The sequence below is a fragment of the Convolutriloba macropyga genome, chromosome 11 (assembly GCF_964194025.1).
Source record: "Convolutriloba macropyga chromosome 11, txConMacr16.3, whole genome shotgun sequence".
NCBI classification, from domain to species: domain Eukaryota; kingdom Metazoa; phylum Xenacoelomorpha; order Acoela; family Convolutidae; genus Convolutriloba; species Convolutriloba macropyga.
This window is the reverse complement of record NC_134478.1, coordinates 29389886-29414077: the sequence shown is the minus strand read 5'-3', so window position 1 is coordinate 29414077 and position 24192 is coordinate 29389886. Positions and strand designations below refer to the sequence as shown.

Genomic DNA, 24192 nt, shown 5'->3' with positions numbered 1-24192 from the left:
TTTTTGGCATGAAAAGAGCTGATAACGGCAAAACAAAAGACGTCGCGTTCAAAATTAGCGCTAAATAAGTTTACTGATTGACACTGAACATCAAAAGTAAGTGTGCACCCCCTAATTTTACGAAATAGAAATTCAATTTTTGAGGCATTCTTACTCCAATTTGTAACCGAATTTCTAAAACTGTTTTCACACCATTGATTTCAAAGACTGCTTCTGTCGCCTGCCTATGAAATTCAGATGAAACCCAACGTTCACATAACAGAAATCCCAATGAAAAGTTGATGAACTCTGTTCAAGTATCAATAAAAGGAAAGTTGTCTCAATATCTGTTATTTTCTGGTTTGTTCAACCATGGCTGAATTTGCGGTTGTGTTAAATAGAGACCCCAGAGTTGTAAATTAATAAATTGTGATCTTATGACAACTTTCTTTTTCGTCCAACCCACTTTAGTGGGGGAGGAACTATATGCTCAACTGAGTTTTTTTTTCAGCCAATTTTTGCAAATTGATATTCATCGTACGTGTTATGAGTGGTATCTTTAGAATGCTCGTAAAGCGTAGAATTTCTAATTAGAAGATTCTTTGGATTTCGCTTTCTCCAAGAAGTTACGGCAGTCAAAAATTTAGTGAATTGTAACCTAACTTAATTGTAATCTAATTTAATAGACCTAAAAACTGCTGAAAAAATATTCGTTTTTCAGATACCGGGCTAATTGTACCTCCGGTTCCTAAGAAAGTTTTCTGGAAATAACATTTTTGCAGCAAAAGCAAGGCCAACATTGGTGTCATCTTTGCTTTTTGCAATGAAAAAGTATTCAGATTTTATCTTGGGTCTGTCATTTTTTAAAATTGTTTGCGATTTTTTCATCCCAATTACAGGCAAAACTGTTTTTCATTGAAAAGTGCAATTAATGGGAGGTCAAATTTATGTTCAAATCAGGTCCAATAAATAAAGGCGTTTTGAGTAAAGCTTATGGCTCCGAAAAATTGTTTTTCTTGATTTTTTAATGAAATCTTGCAATTATTTGAACTTCTTTTGTATTCTTATGACTAAGTGTAATTAAATAAACATCTAACTTTAAATCAAATGAGCTGTTAAAGAAACTATCTATTGCTTTCAGTTGATAAATAATGGCTTTTGGTAAAATAAAATTTTTGATATGATGACTTTTTGGTCAAATAAGGTATTTGCGTGCATTTGGAACATTTTTTGTGTTAATGGAGGAGCAGCAAGATCAGTTTTATTCCAGTTGTGAAATTTTAGTGCAAAATTTATTCGGATTGTAATGGCACGCTGTATATTTCTTCAGAATATTTTTGTCGTTTTTTAATTGTTACTTACAAAGCAAAATGATTTCAAAAGAAACCTCAAATATTGACATGTCACATTTAAAATAAAGGTCAAAACTTATGCATGATATTTTCACCGAAAAACATATGGTTTGTAGGCTTCAACACCGTTTGCGTAAACTTGTTTTCAAAGTTTTGAGTTCTTCCTGGATTCGTTGTTACTTTGTAGTCTTTTGACTTAGTCTCACTAACGAAATGGCTTCCTAAGAGAGACAAGTTAATCTATTTTTAAAGATAACAAGTTATCTTTTTAAAATGTTTCTTTAATAATGCTTTTTTGAGATTTGCCAGTCTCAAGCTTATTTCTGCCATTTTTAAGCGTACTCTCAGCGAAGAGAGGTCGTATTCTTTTCACAGTGAATTAAAATGTAGTCTTTTCTGCTGTCTTAATATTTAAATCTTGGTTTTTGGGCTTTGATACTACGAGTTTTCATAACTTTTCTTAATTTTTTTGGACATTTTCCAATTTTTGAGGTCCTTTTGCTGTCTTTTTTGGTCATCACATTGATGCACCGTATTGACAAGTTATATATCACAATAACGAAGTTAAAAGAAGAAGCAATTGATTATTTTCACCATTGTTGAAGAATAGGTTGCGATTTTAAAGGCTTCACACCGTTTCCTCTCAAAATATAATTGACGTCTAGATTTTTGCCTGTGTTTGTTCTTTTTTAGTCGTATGATGTTCTGGATACTGACAGGTCTCAGTGGTTTTGTGTGAAGATTTATATGAAGTCAGTGACTGATTTCAGTTGATAGCTAATGGCTTTCATGACTAAGATTTTAATTGTTTTTTGAAAAAGTTTCATTATATTTCCCCAAGTTTGCCCTTTGTTTTCTGTCTACTCGTTAAATATTCTCAATAAAGAAAGACAGGTGCCATATCTTTTGTGGTGAAATGGAAGGCATTTGATTTTACTTAGTTTTTTTATCTGATACTATTTTGAATTTTTCATTAATTTTTTTTAAGTAGACAGTGAGTTTCCTCGTAAGTAATGCTTGTTGTTTTATTTGATTTTGTGGTTTGTCTTGTCTTACTCTCCTTAATGGCAGAGATCATTTGCGCTCTAAATTGTTATTGTTTAATTTGTTCAGTGGTTTGAGTTGAAAGCGATTTTTAAAGTGACTTTTACAAAGTTTTCTATCTTTTCCTCATTTGGTGGACAATTAAGTCAAAAACGTAGTTGAGCGGGGTCGAAACATTATGTGCAAATGCACATTACCGAGTCTGCTTGTTACTGTGAAACTTGGATGGTGATCTTCAACTTTATCTGGGGTTAGTTACTAATGCGTATTATCTGAATTTCAGTTGGCAAGACCACTAGTGTAGGTGAACAGTGGTGTAAACATTATTTTTTCAAGTTGGAACAATATTGCATCAAAAATTGAATTTCTACTTCGTAAGGGTGGTTATTTCGTTTTGATGTTCGTTCAGTATACATTCAGGACCAAAATTTCTTGCAAAAGTCATGGTCACAATGAAAAAAACATAGCAGGACAAGTCCTGACGTACAATTCAAAGAATTTTCATTGACTGAACAAAAGACTAGACCTAGAACGGACTATGAGTGAATTGGGAAAATCATTTCAAAAAAACAGATTAAAAAAGTTTAAAAAAAATTCAATGTCAAAATTCCGTATGCAAACAAAAAAACCACTAGCGAGAAATGGAAATTTGGCTCAAACAAAAAACTAGGCCTAGAATGAACTATCAAGATAGGGAAAACGCTTTAGAAAAAAATCCAATCCAAAAAATCGAAAAAAGTAAAAATCAGAGTGAAATTGCCGCATGTGAACAAAAAACCACTAGCGAGAAAGCGAATTTTTACGCCGTTTTCTCACTCCACTTGAAATTTAGAGCGAAAAAATTTTACGCCCCAAAACCACTCGCATTTTCGCTCCACTTCTTGTTTCGGCGTGACCAAAATCACTACTCCAATTTGATTACAAAAATCATGAACATGTGTGAACAGATCCTAAAAAAAGACAGCGCCCCAATACAATTCAAATTCTTTGAATTGTAAAAAAAAAGTTCTGTTGTGCTTAAATTAACCGCTCTCAAGCTGCAGTATGTCAAGCTCAATTTTAATTCCCTGCAGCCATCTATTAATTGCAAGGGTGCCCTTTCTTATTCCAGTTGCCCTTTCTGCTTCCAACCCTAGATTCAAAAAAGAACTAAGTTAAGAACTAGTATGAATTGCCATTGATATATATATTTAGTATAACCGGAATAATAAAACACATTTACAATTGAAATTGATATACATTGCTGTGATAGAATGTCGGATACGTTAGTTGGTCGATATGATTCATTTTATAAATCATCAGCTCGCTTTTACAGCCTTAAGTTACCCCCCCCCCTTACATGGTCATATAAAGTGCAGAACTTTCGATAGGGCGGATTTTTAATTTTCGAACGGCTTGCGTGGACTTTTATTCTATTCCTAACCATTCACTATGATGCCATTTATATTACTGAAAGAGCTATATGATAGAGGTGTCTGCTTTACCATATTGTATATTTTTGGAAGCAAACAAGGAACTCCGATTTGGAAAAATTTTGGAAAAAGAAAGCCAATGATTTAGTTAAGAATTGAGATCTGGTCTCAAATTATGTTGTTTATTGCACTTTTGTGACGTAGTTTCCAGGGAACAGTCCAAATTTGCCAGAGTGGACTGACTTGCCAACAAACCACCCATCGGAGCACTGTTCCACAACTAAGATGACCTCGTCCTTAATCAACTGCAGTTCGTCTGGGTTTGTGGGTTGGAACGAGTACAATACTCGGAAGCTTAAATGGGCAACTGGATATCAAAGGAAAAACTGATTTCATTTGCAAAAACGGTGATTGTAATTTAAAAAAAGAACAAGGCGGCTTGGTAATGTGCTTGGTAATGTGGAATAAAGTTCCGACCCCGCTCATCCACATTTCTGAGTTAATTGGCGACCAAATCATGAAGAGTTAGAAAACCCTCAACAACATATATATCGTTCAATAAACAACGAATGGAATACAATCGTGTACCGCTTTTTCACCCCTATTCAATTAACCCCCTATCATTTAACCCCGATTTATTCACCCCTGTATTATTTAACCCCTCTATTTTTTAACCCCTCTATCATTTCAACCCGATTTTATTCTTTCTATAAAATAATGATTATTAAATTAGCAATACAATCATTTGGCCATGCCTCGCGGGCCATGGCCATGCCTCAGTGGCCCGTGGTATTTGATATGAAACTATCAGAACCGAACGTGGGATTAGTTTATCCATTTAATTATGTCAAAACATGCTTCAATGTCGACCGCTAATTGGCGGGATGAAATGATAGACGGGTGAAATAATAGAGGGGTTAAATGATAGAGGGGTGAATAAATCGGGGTTAAAAGATAGGGGGTTAAAAGAATAGGAGTGAAAAAAGCAGAACCAAACACAATAATGCCAACCTGGAGGGCCGATGAACCTCGTTGAAAATAGGACTACTAGAAAGGACAATAATAAATATCAAACAGCGAACACTAATTAGGACCAAAACTCGATGGCTATAATAAATAAAATCAAACTCGGATCATATAAAACATAAACAAAACAATTTAACCTAAATTTCACTAGAAAACATGTGAGACCTTTCCTCACTGCGACTGGTTAACAAGTCAACAAAAAAGAGCAGAGAGTTCCAAAAATATGTTCCCATTTTTGAAAACAATTAATTTTACCGTTATTAATGTCATTAGGTATCAACTGAAGTCCCTAAAATGTACATTTATATCTCCATAGGAAGCAACTGAGACATTTCATCATCCAAAGTTCAATTGCGCAAAATTTCAAAGCCAATGGAGCCTACGATCATTGTTATAATTTAAAAAGAAAATAAAATTCCTATATAAAATGTACAAGTATAAAAAAACTCAATTATTTTGTAAAATCTCGTAATAGAAGTAGTAACAAAGCCAAAAAACAGATATTTAAAACTAAAACGGTTATAGAGATCAAATTGTAGTTACTGGAAATGGGTCGTGACCCGTGTTTACAGAAGCTGAGCTACAAGTTGACCAAAAAACTATTAAAAAAAAGACGAAGCTCCAAAACCGAAATGTTTTTGGAAACAAATATTTTCAAAAGTCGGAATAGACTTAAAGTTTCAACAATCAGCAATGGATTAACTTGCAATACCTCAGGAAGCTAATTGGGACTGTTAACAATGAGACTAAGTCACGACCCCACAAAATAACAACAAAGATATAAAGAAGCCAAAACTTTTACGAGATCACAATGTTCAAGGCGCTAAAATTATAAAATGCGCCTGCAAGAACTGTAAATTGTCACTTTATCTTCAATTTAACAGCCTTATTATACAAAGACGAGCCTTATTTATACAAAGACGACTACGAAGAGATGACAAAAAAAAGAAACCCAAAAATTTAACAGTTTAGAAACCTCGAAAACTTTTTTGAAATTAAAGCTCAAAGCAATAGATCACAACGTATAACCAAGTGGAAACAAATGTATGAATCAACAAAATTATTTGAGATTTCTAATTATTGAGATCGAGTTACATGGTTACGTAAATGAAAGCAAAAGGATGCATTTAAAAAAAAATTTCCTATTTCAATTTTAAAGTCATTAAAACAAACAGCTATAAACTGAAATCTTCACATAGGTTGAGTTATATGTCCTGGGGAAGCAATTGAGACCCATTGTTATCAAGTATATGACGTACAACAACAACAGCAGAAAAATGACAAAAATAGGCGAAAACAAAAAAAAATCCATTTAATATTTGCGAGATAACTGTGTCTCAGACCAAAAAGCATAAACTATATAACTAAAACAATTGATATATCCAGATACGCTTTTTTCCAACGCTGTGCGTTTTCCCTACTATGCTTTCTTTCAATTGGTCTTCTCAGTATTATGATAATTTGACAAGGAAACAAATTGAACTCATAAAATATACAATTATGCTAAAAAAAATAAAGAAAACTGTAGTATAAAAAGAAAAACACCTAGTTGAACATAGGACTATTACGAACATTAATTTATAACCCACATGAAATGGGTTTCTGCTTGTTTTTACTGAGACTGCACCCTAAGTTGATAGAAAAAAGATAAAAAATAGTTGCAAAGTACCAAAATTAATCGATATTTTCTTAAAACAATTATTTTCATAGTCAAAACAGACATTAGATAATAACTGAAAGAATTGCGTAGATTGATTAACAACTCCTGAGAAATGACTGGATCTTTGACAGGGGACAAGAGGTCATTTAACTGCAAAAAAGATAACGAATGAAAGTTAAATTCAAGAATTACATAAAAAAGTTTTTACGAAAACAATTGGTCAGAGCAACAAAAACCATGAGCTTATTCTGAAACCGTTTTATAATCTCGCTGGGCCTCGTTTTTTTGTGAATTATATCTGTCACTTCTTGAGCCCTGAATTGAATTTCTTGTAAGTAAAAGAAGTTTACATAAAAAACTTTTAAATAGCCGAAGTATTTTGAAAAAAAAATGTCGCGCCCCATTAAAATCTAAAAAATTTATTCTCGTGAGCATTCATGGCGAGATCATGATCATCCCAAAATGTTACTACGCGTCTAACAAAAAACTCACTTTTTTGAAATGGTTGCGAAATAGATCAATTTTAGAACAAAATTTTTCAGTTTGTCAAAAATAAAAATGCAATTTTTTTAGTTATCGAGTTTTAATTTTAAGAAAACTGGCAAAATATTAATTCCAGAAGACTGTAAAAGCCAGAGGGTGTAGAACTAGCTTGTTTGTCAGCTTAAAGAGAATATTGCCGCTGTTTCAAGCTATCTACTTTCAGCAAATTTAAGATAAGTGTGCTAAATAAGCAAATTTTGTTCCGAAAAAAATCGGATTTTGAAAATTTTTTCCAAAATTCTAGTAAAAAAACTCAGATCGAAGAATTCAGCAAACCCTTAGAGATAAAATGAATAACACTACATCAAAAAAAATTGAACAAATTTTAGCAAAATTGATGAAAATTAGGTCAAATTTTCTGAAAATGTGAATAAAATCAGATGAATTACGTCAAATATTCACAAAATTTTAAACCTCGATAATTTCCTATAAAAAGCGAAAACTGAAAAAATGTTTTTAATTCCATATTCTACGCTGGAGATCAAGTTTTAGTTACTCGAAATGGGTCGTGACCCGTGTTTACAGAAGCTGAGCTACAAGTTGACCAAAAAACTATTAAAAAAAGACGAAGCTCCAAAACCGAAATGTTTTTGGAAACAAATACTTTCAAAAGTCGGAACAGACTTAAAGTTTCAACAATCAGCAATGGATTAACTTGCAATACCTCAGGAAGCTAATTGGGACTGTTAACAATGAGACTAAGTCACGACCCCACAAAATAACAACAAAGATATAAAGAAGCCAAAACTTTTAGGAGATCACAATGTTCAAGGCGCTAAAATTATGAAATGCGCCTGCAAGAACTGTTAATTGTCACTTTATCTTCAATTTAACAGCCTTATTACACAAAGACGAGCCTTATTTATACAAAGACGACTACGAAGAGATGACAAAAAAAAGAAACCCAAAAATTTAACAGTTTAGAAACCTCAAAAACTTTTTTTTGAAATTAATGGTCAAAGCAATAGATCACAACGTATAACCAGTGGAAACAAATGTATGAATCAACAAAATTATTTTAGATATCTAATTATTGAGATCGAGTTACATGGTTACGTAAATGAAAGCAAAAGGATGCATTTAAAAAAAAAATTCCTATTTCAATTTTAAAGTCATTAAAACAAGCTATAAACTGAAATCTTCACATAGGTTGAGTTATATGTCCTGGGGAAGCAATTGAGACCTATTGTTATCAAGGATATGACGTACAACAACAACAGCAGAAAAATGACAAAAATAGGCGACAACAAAAAAAATCCATTTAATATTTGCGAGATAAGTGTGTCTCAGCCCAAAAAGCATAAACTATATAACTAAAACAATTAATATATCCAGATACGCTTTTTTCCAACGCTGTGCGTTTTCCCTACTATGCTTTCTTTCAATTGGTCTTCTCAGTATTATGATAATTTGACAAGGAAACAAATTGAACTCATAAAATATACAATTATGCTAATAAAAATAAAGAAAACTGTAGTATAAAAAGAAAAACACCATTAGTTGAACATAGGACTATTACGAACATTAATCTATAACCCACATGAAATGGGTTTCTGCTTGTTTTTACTGAGACTGCGCCCTAAGTTGAGAGAAAAAAGATAAAAAATAGTTGCAAAGTTCCAAAATTAATCGATATTTTCTTAAAACAATTATTTTCATAGTCAAAACAGACATTAGATAATAACTGAAAGAATTGCGTAGATTGATGAACAACTCCTGAGAAATGACTGGATCTTTGACAGGGGACAAGAGGTCATTTAACTGCAAAAAAGATAACGAATGAAAGTTAAACTCAAGAATTACATAAAAAAGTTTTTAAGAAAACAATTGGTCAGAGCAACAAAAACCATGAGCTTATTCTGAAACCGTTTTATAATCTCGCTGGGCCTCGTTTTTTTGTGAATTATATCTGTCACTTCTTGAGCCCTGAATTGAATTTCTTGTAAGTAAAAGAAGTTTACATAAAAAACTTTTAAATAGCCGAAGTATTTTGAAAAAAAAATGTCGCGCCCCATTAAAATCTAAAAAATTTATTCTCGTGAGCATTCATGGCGAGATCATGATCATCCCAAAATGTTACTACGCGTCTAACAAAAAACTCACTTTTTTGAAATGGTTGCGAAATAGATCAATTTTAGAACAAAATTTTAGAGTTTGTCAAAAATAAAAATGCAATTTTTATAGTTATCGAGTTTTAATTTTAAGAAAACTGGCAAAATATTAATTCCAGAAGACTGTAAAAGCCAGAGGGTGTAGAACTAGCTTGTTTGTCAGCTTAAAGAGAATATTGCCTCTGTTTCAAGCTATCTACTTTCAGCAAATTTAAGATAAGTGTGCTAAATAAGCAAATTTTGTTCCGAAATAAATCGAATTTTGAAAATTTTTTTCCAAAATTCTAGTCAAAAAACTCAGATCGAAGAATTCAGCAAACCCTTAGAGATAAAATGAATAACACTACATCAAAAAAATTGAACAAATTTTAGCAAAATTGATGAAAATTAGGTCAAAATTTCTGAAAATGTGAATAAAATCAGATGAATTACGTCAAATATTCACAAAACTTTAAACCTCGATAACTTCCTATAAAAAGCGAAAACTGAAAAAATGTTTTTAATTCCATATTCTACGCTGGACGAGCTTTTTACTGATACCACTCACAACTCTCTACGATGATTATATCGATCGGCCAAAATTGACTGAACAAAAAAAAACTCATTTGATTATATAGTTCCTCCCCCACTAAAGTGGGTCGGAACAACAAGAAGGCTCCGTAGTGTGCTTTAGTACAATGTTCCAAGCGTCATATGCCAAACAACCTAAATCGCGCAGCGTGAATTTTTATATTAAATAGCCGAGATGCATATCTCTAGAATTTATTCTTCCAAAAATAAGAGCGCGCTGGCATCCTGTAAATACAGGATTGTCCCAGTTAATATATAATCAGTCCCAATTATTAATGCATTTCTTTAAACAAAATGACGAAGTTTGAAAATGTTTTAAAATAGAAAGACTATCCTTTGTCATTCCGACCATTTTTTAAAAATAAATTTCAACAACCGCTTGTACTGATTTGAAAATGTTTTTTCTATAAAAACAAAGAAGTCAATCGAAGGAAAAAAATTTAATTTCATAAAAACGAGAATATATATTTTTATTATAACAGCTTTTATTTATGGATTATGAAAATAAGACCAATAACGAAAAGCATGATGGGAAGCAAAGATTCAGCTTATTCATGCTTTTTATAAAAATGTCTACAATTTTTTTTGAAACAACTAGCCTTTTAAAATTTTGAACAGGCTCAAAAAATCTTCAGGCGAGATGAGTCAAATTTTTAGTTTGTAGCAAGAGCCGAAAATAAAGAGAACAACCAAGAAAAAATCCACTTCCTACAAAAATATCTTTTGGAGAAAAATGAGGTGTGATCAATTAAATTCCCGTCAGCTGAAAATAATCAACAGAACAAAACTCCAAAGCCTATTACCATGTGAACATTGATTGAAATGAGGTTAACCACTAAAATATAATAAAATGATGTTGAAAGGAACGCAGATGAGTAATGTGTATATGGTGGCCTCCGGGCACCCGAGCCATGGAGACATATACACATATTACTCAAATTTTCCATTTTTCATATTTACCTTATTTTGACTGATATTTACACAAAAACTTTTTTTCTTGTAATTTTTTACTTGATTTAGAAAAAATAATATAAAAAATAATTTAATATATGTTGTCATACAAATATTATAATAATATAATAATTTATTATTTGTTCTCATACCAATATTATAATTCAACGAAGTTCTTTTGCAAATTCACTGATAGAACCTAAACTCACCATTACTATCTTTAATACCTTTATCATCAAATGGATCTATAGCTATTTTATATTGTTCTTTTGTTTCTAAATTATGCCTTTTGCTATCAATAGTATAATTAGTTACATATTTACTTTTACCTTCATATATTGCATTAGTATAATCTTCCAAAATAAGAATAAAACAAAAAAATCAAAGCAAAATTTACATTTCACTCTTTAAGAGAGATTCACTCTTATTCGGAGTGATCTCCCAGTAGAGAATATAGCTCTTTTCACTCTTAAGGAGTGATTCCCTTTTTTTTAAATATTTTTTATACTTTTATTTCAAATTATCTATACTTTTCAATAAATTTATATTTTCTTTTACTTTTTCTATATTTATTCCATTAATAATAAGAAATAATACAAAATCATAATATTTACATGAGCAATCTTCTTCATTTTGTCTAATGGCTAAAGTACTTTCAGTTCTAGAACTTTGTTTTTCAGTTAGATTTCTACTAAATCCTTTAGTTAATTCTACACCTGGATGCTGTTTCTTTACATGGGCTCGTATCCCATCATATCTCACAATAGAAGCACAATATGGACAATTAACTTTAGCTGAAGTACAACTTCTACATGTATACTTACTCTCATCAAAATCAGTTAGTGGTTTTATATAATTACATTTATTACAATTTCTGATCTGCGGGGCAGTTGGGGTACCAAGGACTTCGTCCCTTTCACTGATTAATACTTCTGAGTTATAGTTAGGGTTAGGATTAGGGTTAGGATTAGGGTTAGGGTTAAGGTTAGGGACTGAGTTATAGTTAGGGTTAGGGTCTGAGTTAGAACTGGTGTTATAACTAGAATCAGAACCAGAACCAGAACTAGAGCTAGAACCAGAATCAGAACAAGAGTTAGAGCTAGAGCTAGAACTTGAGCTAGAACCAGAACCAGAACTAGAGCTAGATTCATTTTTTAAAGAACAACCCCATGGAGAAAAATCATTAGCACAAATAGCACTTATTGTTATATTACCACATATACATTTATCAATTTTATCTTTATGACAAGATTCGTAATGATATTTTAAACAAGCAATGTTTCCACATTTTGTAGTTACACTCTAAACATTTTATAACCATTTATAATTGGTCAAATCTGCGAACCAGTTTGGTAAACCACGAACAAAGTTCGTTCACTGATTTCAATTATACTCAACATATATATTTAGCCAATATCTCAATTACATCTTTAGTATTATCTTTAGATTTGATACACTCTGCTAAATATTTATTTCCTAACGTATTGAGTATATTAGTTTTACATCTCTTATCTAAAATTGCTTCAAGGTTTAATTGCATTTTATTTTTAACATAATTTATAATTTCGTTTCTAAATTCTTCATTATTTACATATAGACTGTTTAAATTCTCTCGTCCCTCTTTATTTAAAATTCCAGTATATTTATCAGTGTAACTGCTTCGCAGATGGGTCTTCGACCATGTTTCTCCATCTGTATATTCCCTTTCATGTTCCAGATCTTGATCTTGATCTATTCAACATAGTACTCGCTGCAGTTGCCACATGTCCGGCATTTCTTACTGTTATATCAGGACTCATGAAATTATATATCATTAAACCTGAACTTATAATACCTAAAATAGTTGAAAATAATCTAAGACCATTTGCTTTAACCACTTCCTGAGTTAAAACATCATTCTGTATTTTAATACCTTTTAATGTAAGAAGTTTATTAAAATATAACTGATAATTATCATGACTAATAGTATTTCTATCTGTTGCATTTATCATGAGTGGTTTCATATATGCTATAAGTTTATCTATATCTTCTCTTCCTAACTCATCTTTTAAACTGAGAGCTTTTAAATCAAGGAAACCAACTCTGGAATCATATATCATTGTTCTATTACTATTAATAATAATAAAATTATTTTCTTTCTTATTATAATTAATTATACCATAACGAAGTTCATCTGAAATTCCGTCTGTACGATTATAATGGTTACTATTTAACTCATTAATTATTTTACTAAAGTCATGTTCACATTTATATATCTCATTAAAGTTTTTAAATAGATCAGATCCATTATAAGTTGTTAAATAAATAGTATCACAACTCATTCTTGCTGTATTATTTATTTGAGCTGGTTTATGACACATTACAATCATTTGAATATTATAATGTCTACCTTCAGTAAAATAATAGTCTATATCCTTATTTAACTTATCACCCATATCATCAAGTACTATTACACAATTTCGAAATTTTTGCATATTGTTTTTTGTGATCATATTCATATCACATTTATTAAATCCAGTATAAAACTTATTAGTCTCGGGATTTATCCAGTCTCTGTCATCTTTACACACTATAACTATATTTTTATCTTGATTTTGATTTTGTTTTTGATCTTGATTTTGATCTTGATTTTGATCTTGATCTTGATTTTGATCCTGATCGGTGTAACCACTTCGCGGATCTTGATTTTGGACTGAGTATAATTTTAAGTATTGTCTAACAAAATATGTTTTACCCGTACCAGTTCCACCATAGACAATAGTGTGTAATGGTGACTTTTCATATTCAAATCTAACTAGACTCCTATTCATAAATCCACCAAAGCTTTCTTCTAGTTTTGCATATTTACTCGGTATTGAATCATATACTATAAAACAAAATATAATTAAGAAAATAAAAATTATAACCACGCTACCTGTCTCCATTTTTATAAATGAAAACATAGATAAATATAGACATAATTAGACTTATAATTAGACTCATATTTAGACTTATAATTAAACTTATAATTAGACTTATGGGTCTTCGACCATCCGTGTAACGGTTCCACCGATGCTTCGCAATAATCAGAGTTATAATTAAACATTAATAATATTTATAAGAAAATGCTTATCCTAACTTTTGAGGAATTCAATAATAATTTTAATATTGATAATAGTGCTATGAGTGATATCAGAATAAAAGATATAGGTAAAGATATAAGTCTAACACCAATTGAAATTGTAATGAGAGATCAGACTCCAAATATCATAAGTGAACCCAACTCCAACATTATTGTAAATTTACATCCAACTAAAGGTACACATTGGGTTTTAGTTATAAGAAGAGAAGATGGTCGAGTGTATTACTTTGATAGTTTTGGTATAGAAACTCCTCCATTATTCTTAGAAGAGTATGTCAATCTAGGCTCTAATAAAAGAATACAACAATATGATGAACCTTATTGTGGGGCTTATTGTTTATACATGGTCTATCTTATTGATAGAGGATTTAGAATTAACAATGCTTTGAATATTCTAATTAATCAATGTAAATATCCAGGAATGTATAATGAGTGTTTTTGTTTAGGTTGTAGTAAAGATAAGGTTGATGATAATGCTAATGATAATGTTAATCAGGGAACCTGCTTCACAGATGATAATGATAATGATAATGATAATGATAATGATAATGATAATGATAATGTTAATGATAATGATAATGATATTGATAATGATAATGATAAAGATAATGATATTGATAATGATAATGATAAAGATAATGATCTACGAAGCGGTTCAACAGAGTTGTTGTGCAAATTCACCGATAGTGAAACATGGGCGAAGCCCTATCTGCAAAGCAGGTTCCCTGATCAGCGAAGCGGTTCAACAGAGTTGTTTTGCAAATTCACCGATCTGCAAAGCAGGTTCCCTGATAAGGTGGATATATCACCCCCGAGAAATAATAATCCTATTGCTATTAAAATAAATGATGATCTACAATCATGGCTAAATGATGATGATATAATTACTGAAGCTGAATTCCCAGATAACTTTAGATGTATAATATCTGGTCCTAGTGAATGTGGTAAGACATTCTTATTAAAAAAACTATTTCTAGCTAGTATATATTTTGATAAGCTATACATCATTGGTCCTACTGGTGATCAATATCAGGGAACCTGCTTCGCAGATGAAGGTGTTGATAATGGCAAAGCAAATGTAGAATTTATTAAAGATATAAAAGATTTACCATCTCCTGATAAACTACCCAAAGATTTAAAGAAACTAATGATATTCGATGATGTTAGAGCCAAAGAACCAATTATTATTGAATACTTTTGTAGGGGTAGACATAATAATTGTAATATGATATATCTCAATCAAAACCTGTTCTCTCTGGATAGGCAGAGTGTTAGAGAGAACTGTAATCTATTTATTTTATTTGAACAGAGAGGTAAAGCCCTCATATCTATATATCAAGATTTCTTTAATAATGTGGAACTTATTTATAATGATTTTGCTAATATATGTAATAAGGTATGGAAAGAGCCTTATAATTACATTGTCATTGATATAACTAAAAATAAAAATATTAATGGTAAACTAAGAATTAATTGGGATCGGAGAGTTTTGTAGTTTAGTTTAAGTGTAAGTCTAAGTCTAAGTCTAAATCTATGACTATGTCTAAGCCTAAGTCTAAGTAAAGTCTAAGTCTAAGTCTGTAACTAAATCAAACAGACCTTCGGTCTGCTAACTATATTAGATGTAAAGTAAAACTTAATACATCACCATTAAAGTCTATAGGTCTTCCAGGCTCATCTTTAATATGAAACTCTATATTTTCTATTCTATCTTTAGTTACATTTTGATATAAGATATCAGTTGGTATAATATTTATCAAGTAACCTGGTGGTTCAGTTAGATTAAAAGTATATAATATGTCTGTATCCTTACCATTATCTTTAACACCAGATATCACATTACAATGAATGTTAATATTACTAAAACCCATAATATCAACAATTTTCTGAGATGTATATTTACCTTTATTATAAACTATTTTTCTAAATCCTAGTAATGGGGCATTGAATTTTCTACGTCAAAGTTAATTGCACCTTGTTTTACTTCCATTAAACTTTTCATTGTATTCTTATCAATTTCTATTATAACATTACCATTAGTTTCTTCTTTTATTAATTCTGCTATTTCATATAATTCATATGCACCTGGTGTAATACCTAAAAGACGGGTATTTGACCATGTTTCACCTTGGGTATCATATATGAGTTGATTGTTCATTCTATTCACATTAAACACTGAGTTATAAACTGATAATCTAATTAAACTTAATTTTGTTTTATTAAGTATAGGTTCACTAAAGTTAAACTTTTCTGCTGGCTTTATCATTCTAAAGTTAAGTGTGTGTTCTTCCTTAGTGTTAGTTAAAGCTTCATGTATCTTTTGTAGTTCCCATAAGATTAAATTGTCTGTCATTTTTTTATATTCAAATATAAGATTATATTTCTAGTTATAATTATCTGCGAAGCAGGTTCCCTGATAGCTTTGGTTATGGTGAAACGTCTGTGAAGCCCCATAGTCATAGTTATAGTCATAGCTATAGTTATAATTATATTTAAACTTTTTGGTTTATAAAAATGGATTTTAATTTGGATGCAACTTATGGTTATAATAAGGATATACACAAAAGTAAGATTATAAAGTATAAACCAAATAATCTGGCAACAATGAATTCAATCAATACTAACATTAATATTATACTCAATAGAGAAGAGAATCATTTAAATATACACGATTCATATCTAGAGATAGAGTTTGTTGTATCAGATGATGCTGGGGGTGTATTTGCTAATAATGCTAATATTAGATTAGTTAATTATGGTATGATGGCATTGTTTAGTTCAGTTAAACTTGAAACTAGTGGTGGTAGGACCATTGAATATATAGATCATTGTCATCCTAATCTATTGATGTATAAGTTATTAACTAGTACTGATGATGAATATGAGAGTGGTTTTGTTAGAAATCAAGGTAATAGAGATAGTCAACTTAAAGGTGACCATATTGCTGCAGAACGAGGTCATATGTATATGATGGTTAAGATGAGTGATCTATTTGGATTTGTGAATGATTTAGAAAAGATTATATATGGTTTAGGATTTAAACTAATATTAAAAAGAAATAATAATGATAGAGCTCTATATAGAATTAATGCTGGTGCTGATGCAGTAGCTAATGATGGTAATATAGAAATTAGAGGTATATCATGGTGTGTGCCAAGTATTGATCCTAGTAATGACAATAGAATTATTGTACAGAAAGGATTAAATAAAAAGAATAATATAGACTTTGGTTATTATGAAAGAAAAACATTTTATAAGAACGTACCTAATGCTACTAATTTCTTGTTTGATCTAGGTATGGAAAGTGGTATGGAAAGACCACAATATATAATAGTTGGTTTTGAAAATAATAATGTTAATGAACAAACTCATGATGCAAGTACCTTTCATATAATGAATGTTACTGAATGTTATTGTAAGATTGGTAGTGAGTTTTATCCCGAAGATAGAATGAATATTAATTATGGCACTAATAATTATAATGAGGCTTTTAAAGAGATTGTTAGCTTTAATAAAGATTATAATGGGCTACCATATAATATAAAACCGTATATAAATCATAGAACATTCAAAAGTAGTTATAGAATATATGTATTTGATACTAGATATCAAAGTGATCATATAGGTCCACAACCAATACAACTTAATTTTAAATTTAGTGCTGCAGTTGCAGATGTTATATGTCATGCATTAGTATTAACTAGAAAGGTTATTAGTGTTAATAGTGATGGTAATAAGATGGTTGATATCATATCATAGATATAATTATAATTGAAGTCCTTATCATTGTTTCCTACTAGTCTCAACAAAACCTTTAGCATAAATAGTATCTAATTTCTTTTTATTCTCTAGAGATAAGCCTCTAGCTTCAAGTTTAGTTTGTGGTTTGGGTTTAATCTTAGGCTTAGTATTCGAGCTTCGCTCGCGGGTGAAACCCGTAGGCTTAGTCTTAACAACAAAAGGATTATACTTTTTAACTTCCATTATTTTTTATATATAGAAATGAGTCTTTTAAATAAGTTCAAAACCAATTCATATTGTGTTGGTGGCAGACATTATAGTGGCACTAATAACAAAAGAGGAGTTATCTCAGCCAAAGGAACTAAGATGTTAAAAGGTAATTGTGTTAAGTGTAATAGAAATAAATCAATGACAGTATCTGATGCAACAATAGAAGCAGAGGGATTGAAAGATTTCTTTAAAAGTTTTGGTAGAGCTACAGTTAACTTTCGAAAGAAAGTTGCTAATAATCCAATAAGAGCATTAGAGATTGCAAGTAAAATAGGATCTGCAGCGGCATCTAGAAACCCTAGAGCTGCTTTATCAGCCACACCTGATTTAATTAAATTTGCAACTACTGGTGAAGGTATAAAGGTAGTACAAAAAGGAAGAGGTTTATACTTAGGTACAATGAAAAGATAACTATTTGATTATGATTACGATTATCGGTAAATATTTATACTAATATTATTATTACTAAAGACATTGTTATTACTAAACACTAACAACTTTAGTTTAAAAAAACACTTAATTTATTTTTCTTGTTCTTCTTATAATCCTCATATACCTTGACTAATTCATTATATTCATCATTATCTATTTTATTATCATTCATTGATTTAGTATATAGTTTATTAAATTTATCACTAAACTGTTTAGCTAGAATATACATTTGTGAATACTTTATAATTTTATTTCTTATTTTAGTATTAATTGTTTTTGATAATGAACCACAAACAGTTGCTGTAGCAAAAGCTGTGGGTATAGAATAAGGTAATCCTATACCTGTTAATGCAACTGATGTTGTTGTTGCTGTTGTTGCAATTGATGATAATAGTATTTCTGTTATCTCAGCTACGTTAATATAATTTTTATATCTACTTAACTTCTTATCATAATTATTAGTTTCAGTTTCATAATAATTTCTAATATCTTTTATAATGTTAATATTGTTGTTAAATTTATTATTAGCTTGAATCTTTTCATTTATCTGCTGTTCATTGACAGCAGCAGCTTCGCGCATCAACCGTTCTGATACTGATGATAAATCTGGATACAGTAAGCTCTCACTCGGTGCTGTTGGCTGACTCATTTTCATTAGTAAAAAAACTTTCTATTTCTTTCGTTATATCTTCTTGTTTAAATCCATAATGCATCTCAAGTCTATCTTGCTCTTTATTATCAAGTAACTTACTTCGTAAAAGTATAGAAATTATATATTGTACTATAACACCTCTAAGAGATTTATTGTATTCTTTCATTTCCCTTAGACCATTAGTAAACATATCATCTAAATGTATGTTAGTAATATTTTGATTAAATTTATTATTATCAAATTCTTGTTTTAATTGATTATATTTAGAGATAGTATCAGCAGCAACTTTATTACAAAAGTTAACAGTATTTGTGACTTCATAAGCTGATTTAATGAATTCTTTAATTAGATTTTCATTAACTTGTGTTTCATTTAGTTGTAATGTTTTAGTTGTAACTTTATCAAAATCACCTTTTCTTAGTTCAGTTATGTTTCTACTTAAAATTTCTATTTTATTAGAAGAGCATAATAAGTTATTGTCACAATGCTCTTTATTAACCACATCCTTTTCATCTAACGGAGGATGTACATTTGTAATTTTATAGGTATCCTTCATGTCAATATTATCATTATCTTCTAGGAATAACCCACGAGCCTTACTTAGTGTTAGGTTGTTTGTTGATGTTAATCCGAGAAGTGAGTTCCCTGATTGATTTTTAGCCTGGTTAAATCTATTTCTTGTCATTATTTATATTAAGAAATATCTATATTTAATGATTCTAAAACTTTATTATTAGATTCAAAGTCAAACTCTGATTTTAATAATTCCTGTTCGTAATATTTACCTTCTATTATCTCTCCATTAATATCTTCTATTTTATATGTTGGTGGTTGTGTTTTTAGAACTTCATTAACTTTAAACAGTTCTCTATTCCAATTAGAAGTGTAACCTTTAGAGAAGATATTACGTTTATCTGCGATTCTAACATAATCACCAACTTTAAATTTTGGCTTAATATTCTTAAAATTAAAAGTGTATTTAACCTTATCAGGATTATTAGAAGCATCAACTGGTGTCATATTAATTGTTGAATGAATGTTATTGTTATATGTCAAGACTGCATCATTTAATATATTTACCCAATTACCATCACCATTGATGAACATTGGTTTATTTATTATGTGTAATAATGTTCTATTGAATCTTTCTATAAACACAGCTTTTAAATCACTATAAGTAGAATATAGTTCTGTTTCATATTCCTTAAGTAAAGATTTAAATGTTTTATTGTAAAACTCACTACCTCTATCTACCCATAACTTCTTTCTTTTGTAGGATGAAACCTATATCTATGGAGATATATGCATAACCTACAATAGAAATGTTTAAATCTATACTGAGAGATGTGTTTATTTACTTTACACATTCTGCATACTAAATATTGATTAGGATCATTATGATGCTTACTCAAATGATCATGTCTCTCTCTATATGTTATAATTTCCTTACATACAAAACATTGGAATGGTTTACTCTGACAATCGTCGCAACACCAACACCATGCCTTATTTTTTCATTTATCACATTTGATGCTAATCATTTTTATAGTATTGAAAAGATATATAAATAATATTATTTCAAAATTTGGTATATAAAAAGGAATCAACAAGATTATACCGGTTACATTCATTCCACTAGTGAGCAAGTCCAATCTGTAAGTGAGCGAGCTCAATCTCATGGACAAGTCCAATTTGGGGGTGGACAAACTCAATCTAGTGATAGTAGTACAGCTATCCAAATGTTAAAAAACAAAAACAAACCAAGGGAAGAAATCAAACCTGAAGATAAAGAAGAACAAAAGAGGGAAGCAGAAAAAGGTTTAGAAGCAATCAGAAGGTTTAATCAGGTAAATGAAGAAGTAAAAGAGTTGCATGATAAACAGGTTGCTAAAACAAAACAAAGGAGTGAGGATATGAAAAATCTAATGCTTGAGGCTGAGGCTAAATATCATCCAGATTTAGATCTGCGAAGCAGTTTCACTGATCAGTCTAAAGTTTTAGATCTGCGAAACAGTTTCATTGATCAATCTAAAGATTCAGATAGAGATTCAGATAGAGATTCATCTGATGATTTTGTCTATGTCCAAAAGCCTAAAACAAATAAGTTTAAATGTGAAGAATGTAATGAAGAGTTAACTCAAAAGAATTCTCATAGACACACTCAATCACTTAAACATAAAAAGAATGTACGATTATACAATAGAAAAAAAATTATTGAGAGTGCTAATGAGGATGGAATAAAATTTACTAATGAAGATATAGAGCAAAAGATAAATGAACAGTATTCTGAACTAGAGGGAATAAAGTATTGTGATAGTTGTGATATGTATCTTGATAACAATACTGCTTATAATAAACATGTGACAACATTAAAACATAAGAATAATGTAAGACTAAATGATGGAGAGATAATAAAAAATGGAGATAAGTTTGATTGTATAACATGCAAGACTAGTCTAAGTCAATATAGTGTGGAACAACATTTTAAAACAAAGATGCATCTAGATAATGTTGTAGGAATAACTAAAGATAATGATAATGATAGAGACAGTTCAGGTTATTGTGGTATATGTAATACTAGATATGGTAATAAAAATGAACACAATGAATCAGATCATCATAAAGAAAAGGTTAAACAGAAAAAGCTTACTGATAGAAAGTGGAGAGAGAAAGTAAATAAATTAGGATTAGATCATAACATGAAGCATAATCAAATAATAATAACGAGTAGTGATCATGAAGATCCTAAATTCTTGAACATACTAGAGTCATTGCATAATATACATCCATATATTAAGTTTAACACCTTTGATGTAGTTAGGTATACAAAACCTACAGATGATCAAATAGAAGAAAACGAATTCACAATTAGACTAATGAATAGACAATATAATGGTCCTAATGATTTGGATATGTTGAATAGTGAACTAGAGACTAGAATGCAAGAACAAGAGATGAATCAATCTGGATGGAGTATGCAAAGATTTATCAAAAGAACTATGTATATACACAGGTTTTATCCTACTGGTGGATGTACTACTGAGTTACCATTCACATCTAGATATATACTTAATATAAAGAATACTGATAACAAATGTCTATTGTGGTGTTTACTTGCTTATCTACATCCTGCTAAAGATCATTCCTATAGAGTTAGTAATTATAATAAACCAGAATATATTGATGAGATAAAATTACCAAATGGGGTTACACCTCCATATGATTATTATCATTTAAAGAAAATACAAGAATTAAATAAAGATAAAGTATTATTTAATGTATTTAATCTAATTAAAAATAAAACTATTAATCCTGTATTAATCAATCATAATGATTCTAAAGGATGTAATATATTATTTTGGGATAATCATTACTTCCTATGTAAAGATGTATTATTCCTATTAAGAAAATCAACTAAACATAAATGTTATCCATGTCTGAAGTGTTGTGTATCATTTAGAACAGAAGATGCATTAAATAAACATTTAGAGATGTGTAATAATACTGGAAGAAGAAAATTCCATAAAGATGAATATCTGAAGTTTGATAAGTTCCATTATAAGAATAGAGTACCATTTGCTATGTATTATGATTTTGAATGTATAATAAAAAATGAGAAACACTTACCTATTGCTTGGGGATTATATTTAAGAAGTGACTATCCTGATATATTAGAAGATAAGTATGAATGTTATTGTGGAGAAAAAGTAGTTGAATGGTTTGTAGAAAGAGTAGATTGTTACAATAAATTATTTAAAGATATATTTAGTTTAAATATTCCAATGAAAGAAGAGACTATTACTCCGTTATATAGTATATGTTATTATTGTAATGAGGAAATGGGTGAAGACGTTGTTAGAGATCATGATCATCTAAATGGTAAATTTAGAGGATATGCTCACAATAAATGTAACCTCCAAGCTAAGAATAATATTGTACCAATGTATGCATTTAATTCTTCCAATTATGATAATCACCTATTTATAACTAAACTAGCAAAGAAGACCAGAGTTAAAGTATTAACTAAAACTGATGAGAATTATATTAGTATTGATATGGGTTATGTTAAAGCATTAGATATGTTTAGGATCTTCCATCCACTTAGCTTAGATGCCATAAGTAAGACATTGAGTAATGAAGAATGTATAACATTAAATAAATGTGGCTTAGAAAGACGTAAAGGTATATTCCCATATGAATGGTTTGATAGTATAGATAAACTACATGAAACAGCACTACCACCTAAGGAAGCATTCTATTCTAAGTTGAAACAAAGTGATATTACAGATAAAGAATATAAGCAAGCAATTGATTGTTGGAAAGATACTAAATGTGAGACAATAAAGGATTATATGATGTTATATCTTAAAACAGATGTATTGTTATCAGTTGATGTATTTGAGAAATTTAGAGCTATGTGTTTAGAATATTATGAAATAGATCCATGTTACACTTATTCTACTCCTGGGTTAACCTGGTTGTGTGGGTTGAAATATACTATTGTTTGGCTTAAGTATTATAAAGAAAATACAGATAATATTTATGATACAATACAACACGGTATAAGAGGTGGGTTAGCTTCAGTATTAGGTAATTGTCATGTAAAATATAAAAATAAAGAAATAGATCCTGAGTATACAGGGACAGAGAATTATTTAAAGTATTTAGACTTCAACTCATTGTATGCTTCTGCTATGGTACAACCTTTACCTACTGGTGAGACCAGAGTATGTGAAGATCTGGCATACACTAAATCTAGCTCTAATACTGGATACATCTATACAATTGATATAAAGTATAATGATGAGTTGAGACAGAAAACAAAGAAATATCCATTCTTTCCTGAAAAGACAAAAGCAAACATTGATCAGTTTACAGATTATCAAAATGAAAATAAAAAGAAAGGATATAAACCTAATGAGAAGTTAATGCTAAAGTTAACAGATAAAGAAAACTATGTAATAGATGGAGAGATGTTAGATTGGTATTTAGATCATGGTTTAAAATTGGAAGATATTACAATTAAACAAAAATTAGAATATAATAAGAGTGAATGGTTAAAACCTTATATAGAGTTCAATATTCAGAAAAAAAAGAAGCTAAAGCTAAGGGTGATAAATTTGGAGATGTATTCTTTAAACTAATGAATAATGCCTTTTATGGAAAAACAATAGAAAATGTATATAATAGACAAGATGTAGAGTTAGTTAATGATGTAGATAGATATATTAAATTAGTAGAAAATATTAGTTTTAAATATGCTGTAGAGTTTGATGATGATCTAGTAGCTGTACATAAAACAAGAGGTAATGTTAAATTAGATAAGTT

At 30.0% G+C, this 24192-nt stretch overlaps 1 protein-coding gene across 1 annotated transcript in view; it reads right to left on the bottom strand.

The window, feature by feature from the left end:
• Nucleotides 1-3525: 3525 nt before the first annotated feature.
• LOC142349091 (uncharacterized) overlaps nucleotides 3526-24192 on the bottom strand; it is a 174316-nt gene continuing 153649 nt past the window's right edge. Inside the window, exon 19 of the mRNA XM_075400504.1 lies at nucleotides 3526-4141. Within this exon, the coding sequence (XP_075256619.1) occupies nucleotides 3970-4141 (172 nt within the window). The 3' untranslated portion in view covers nucleotides 3526-3969. The remainder of the gene's footprint in view (nucleotides 4142-24192) is intronic.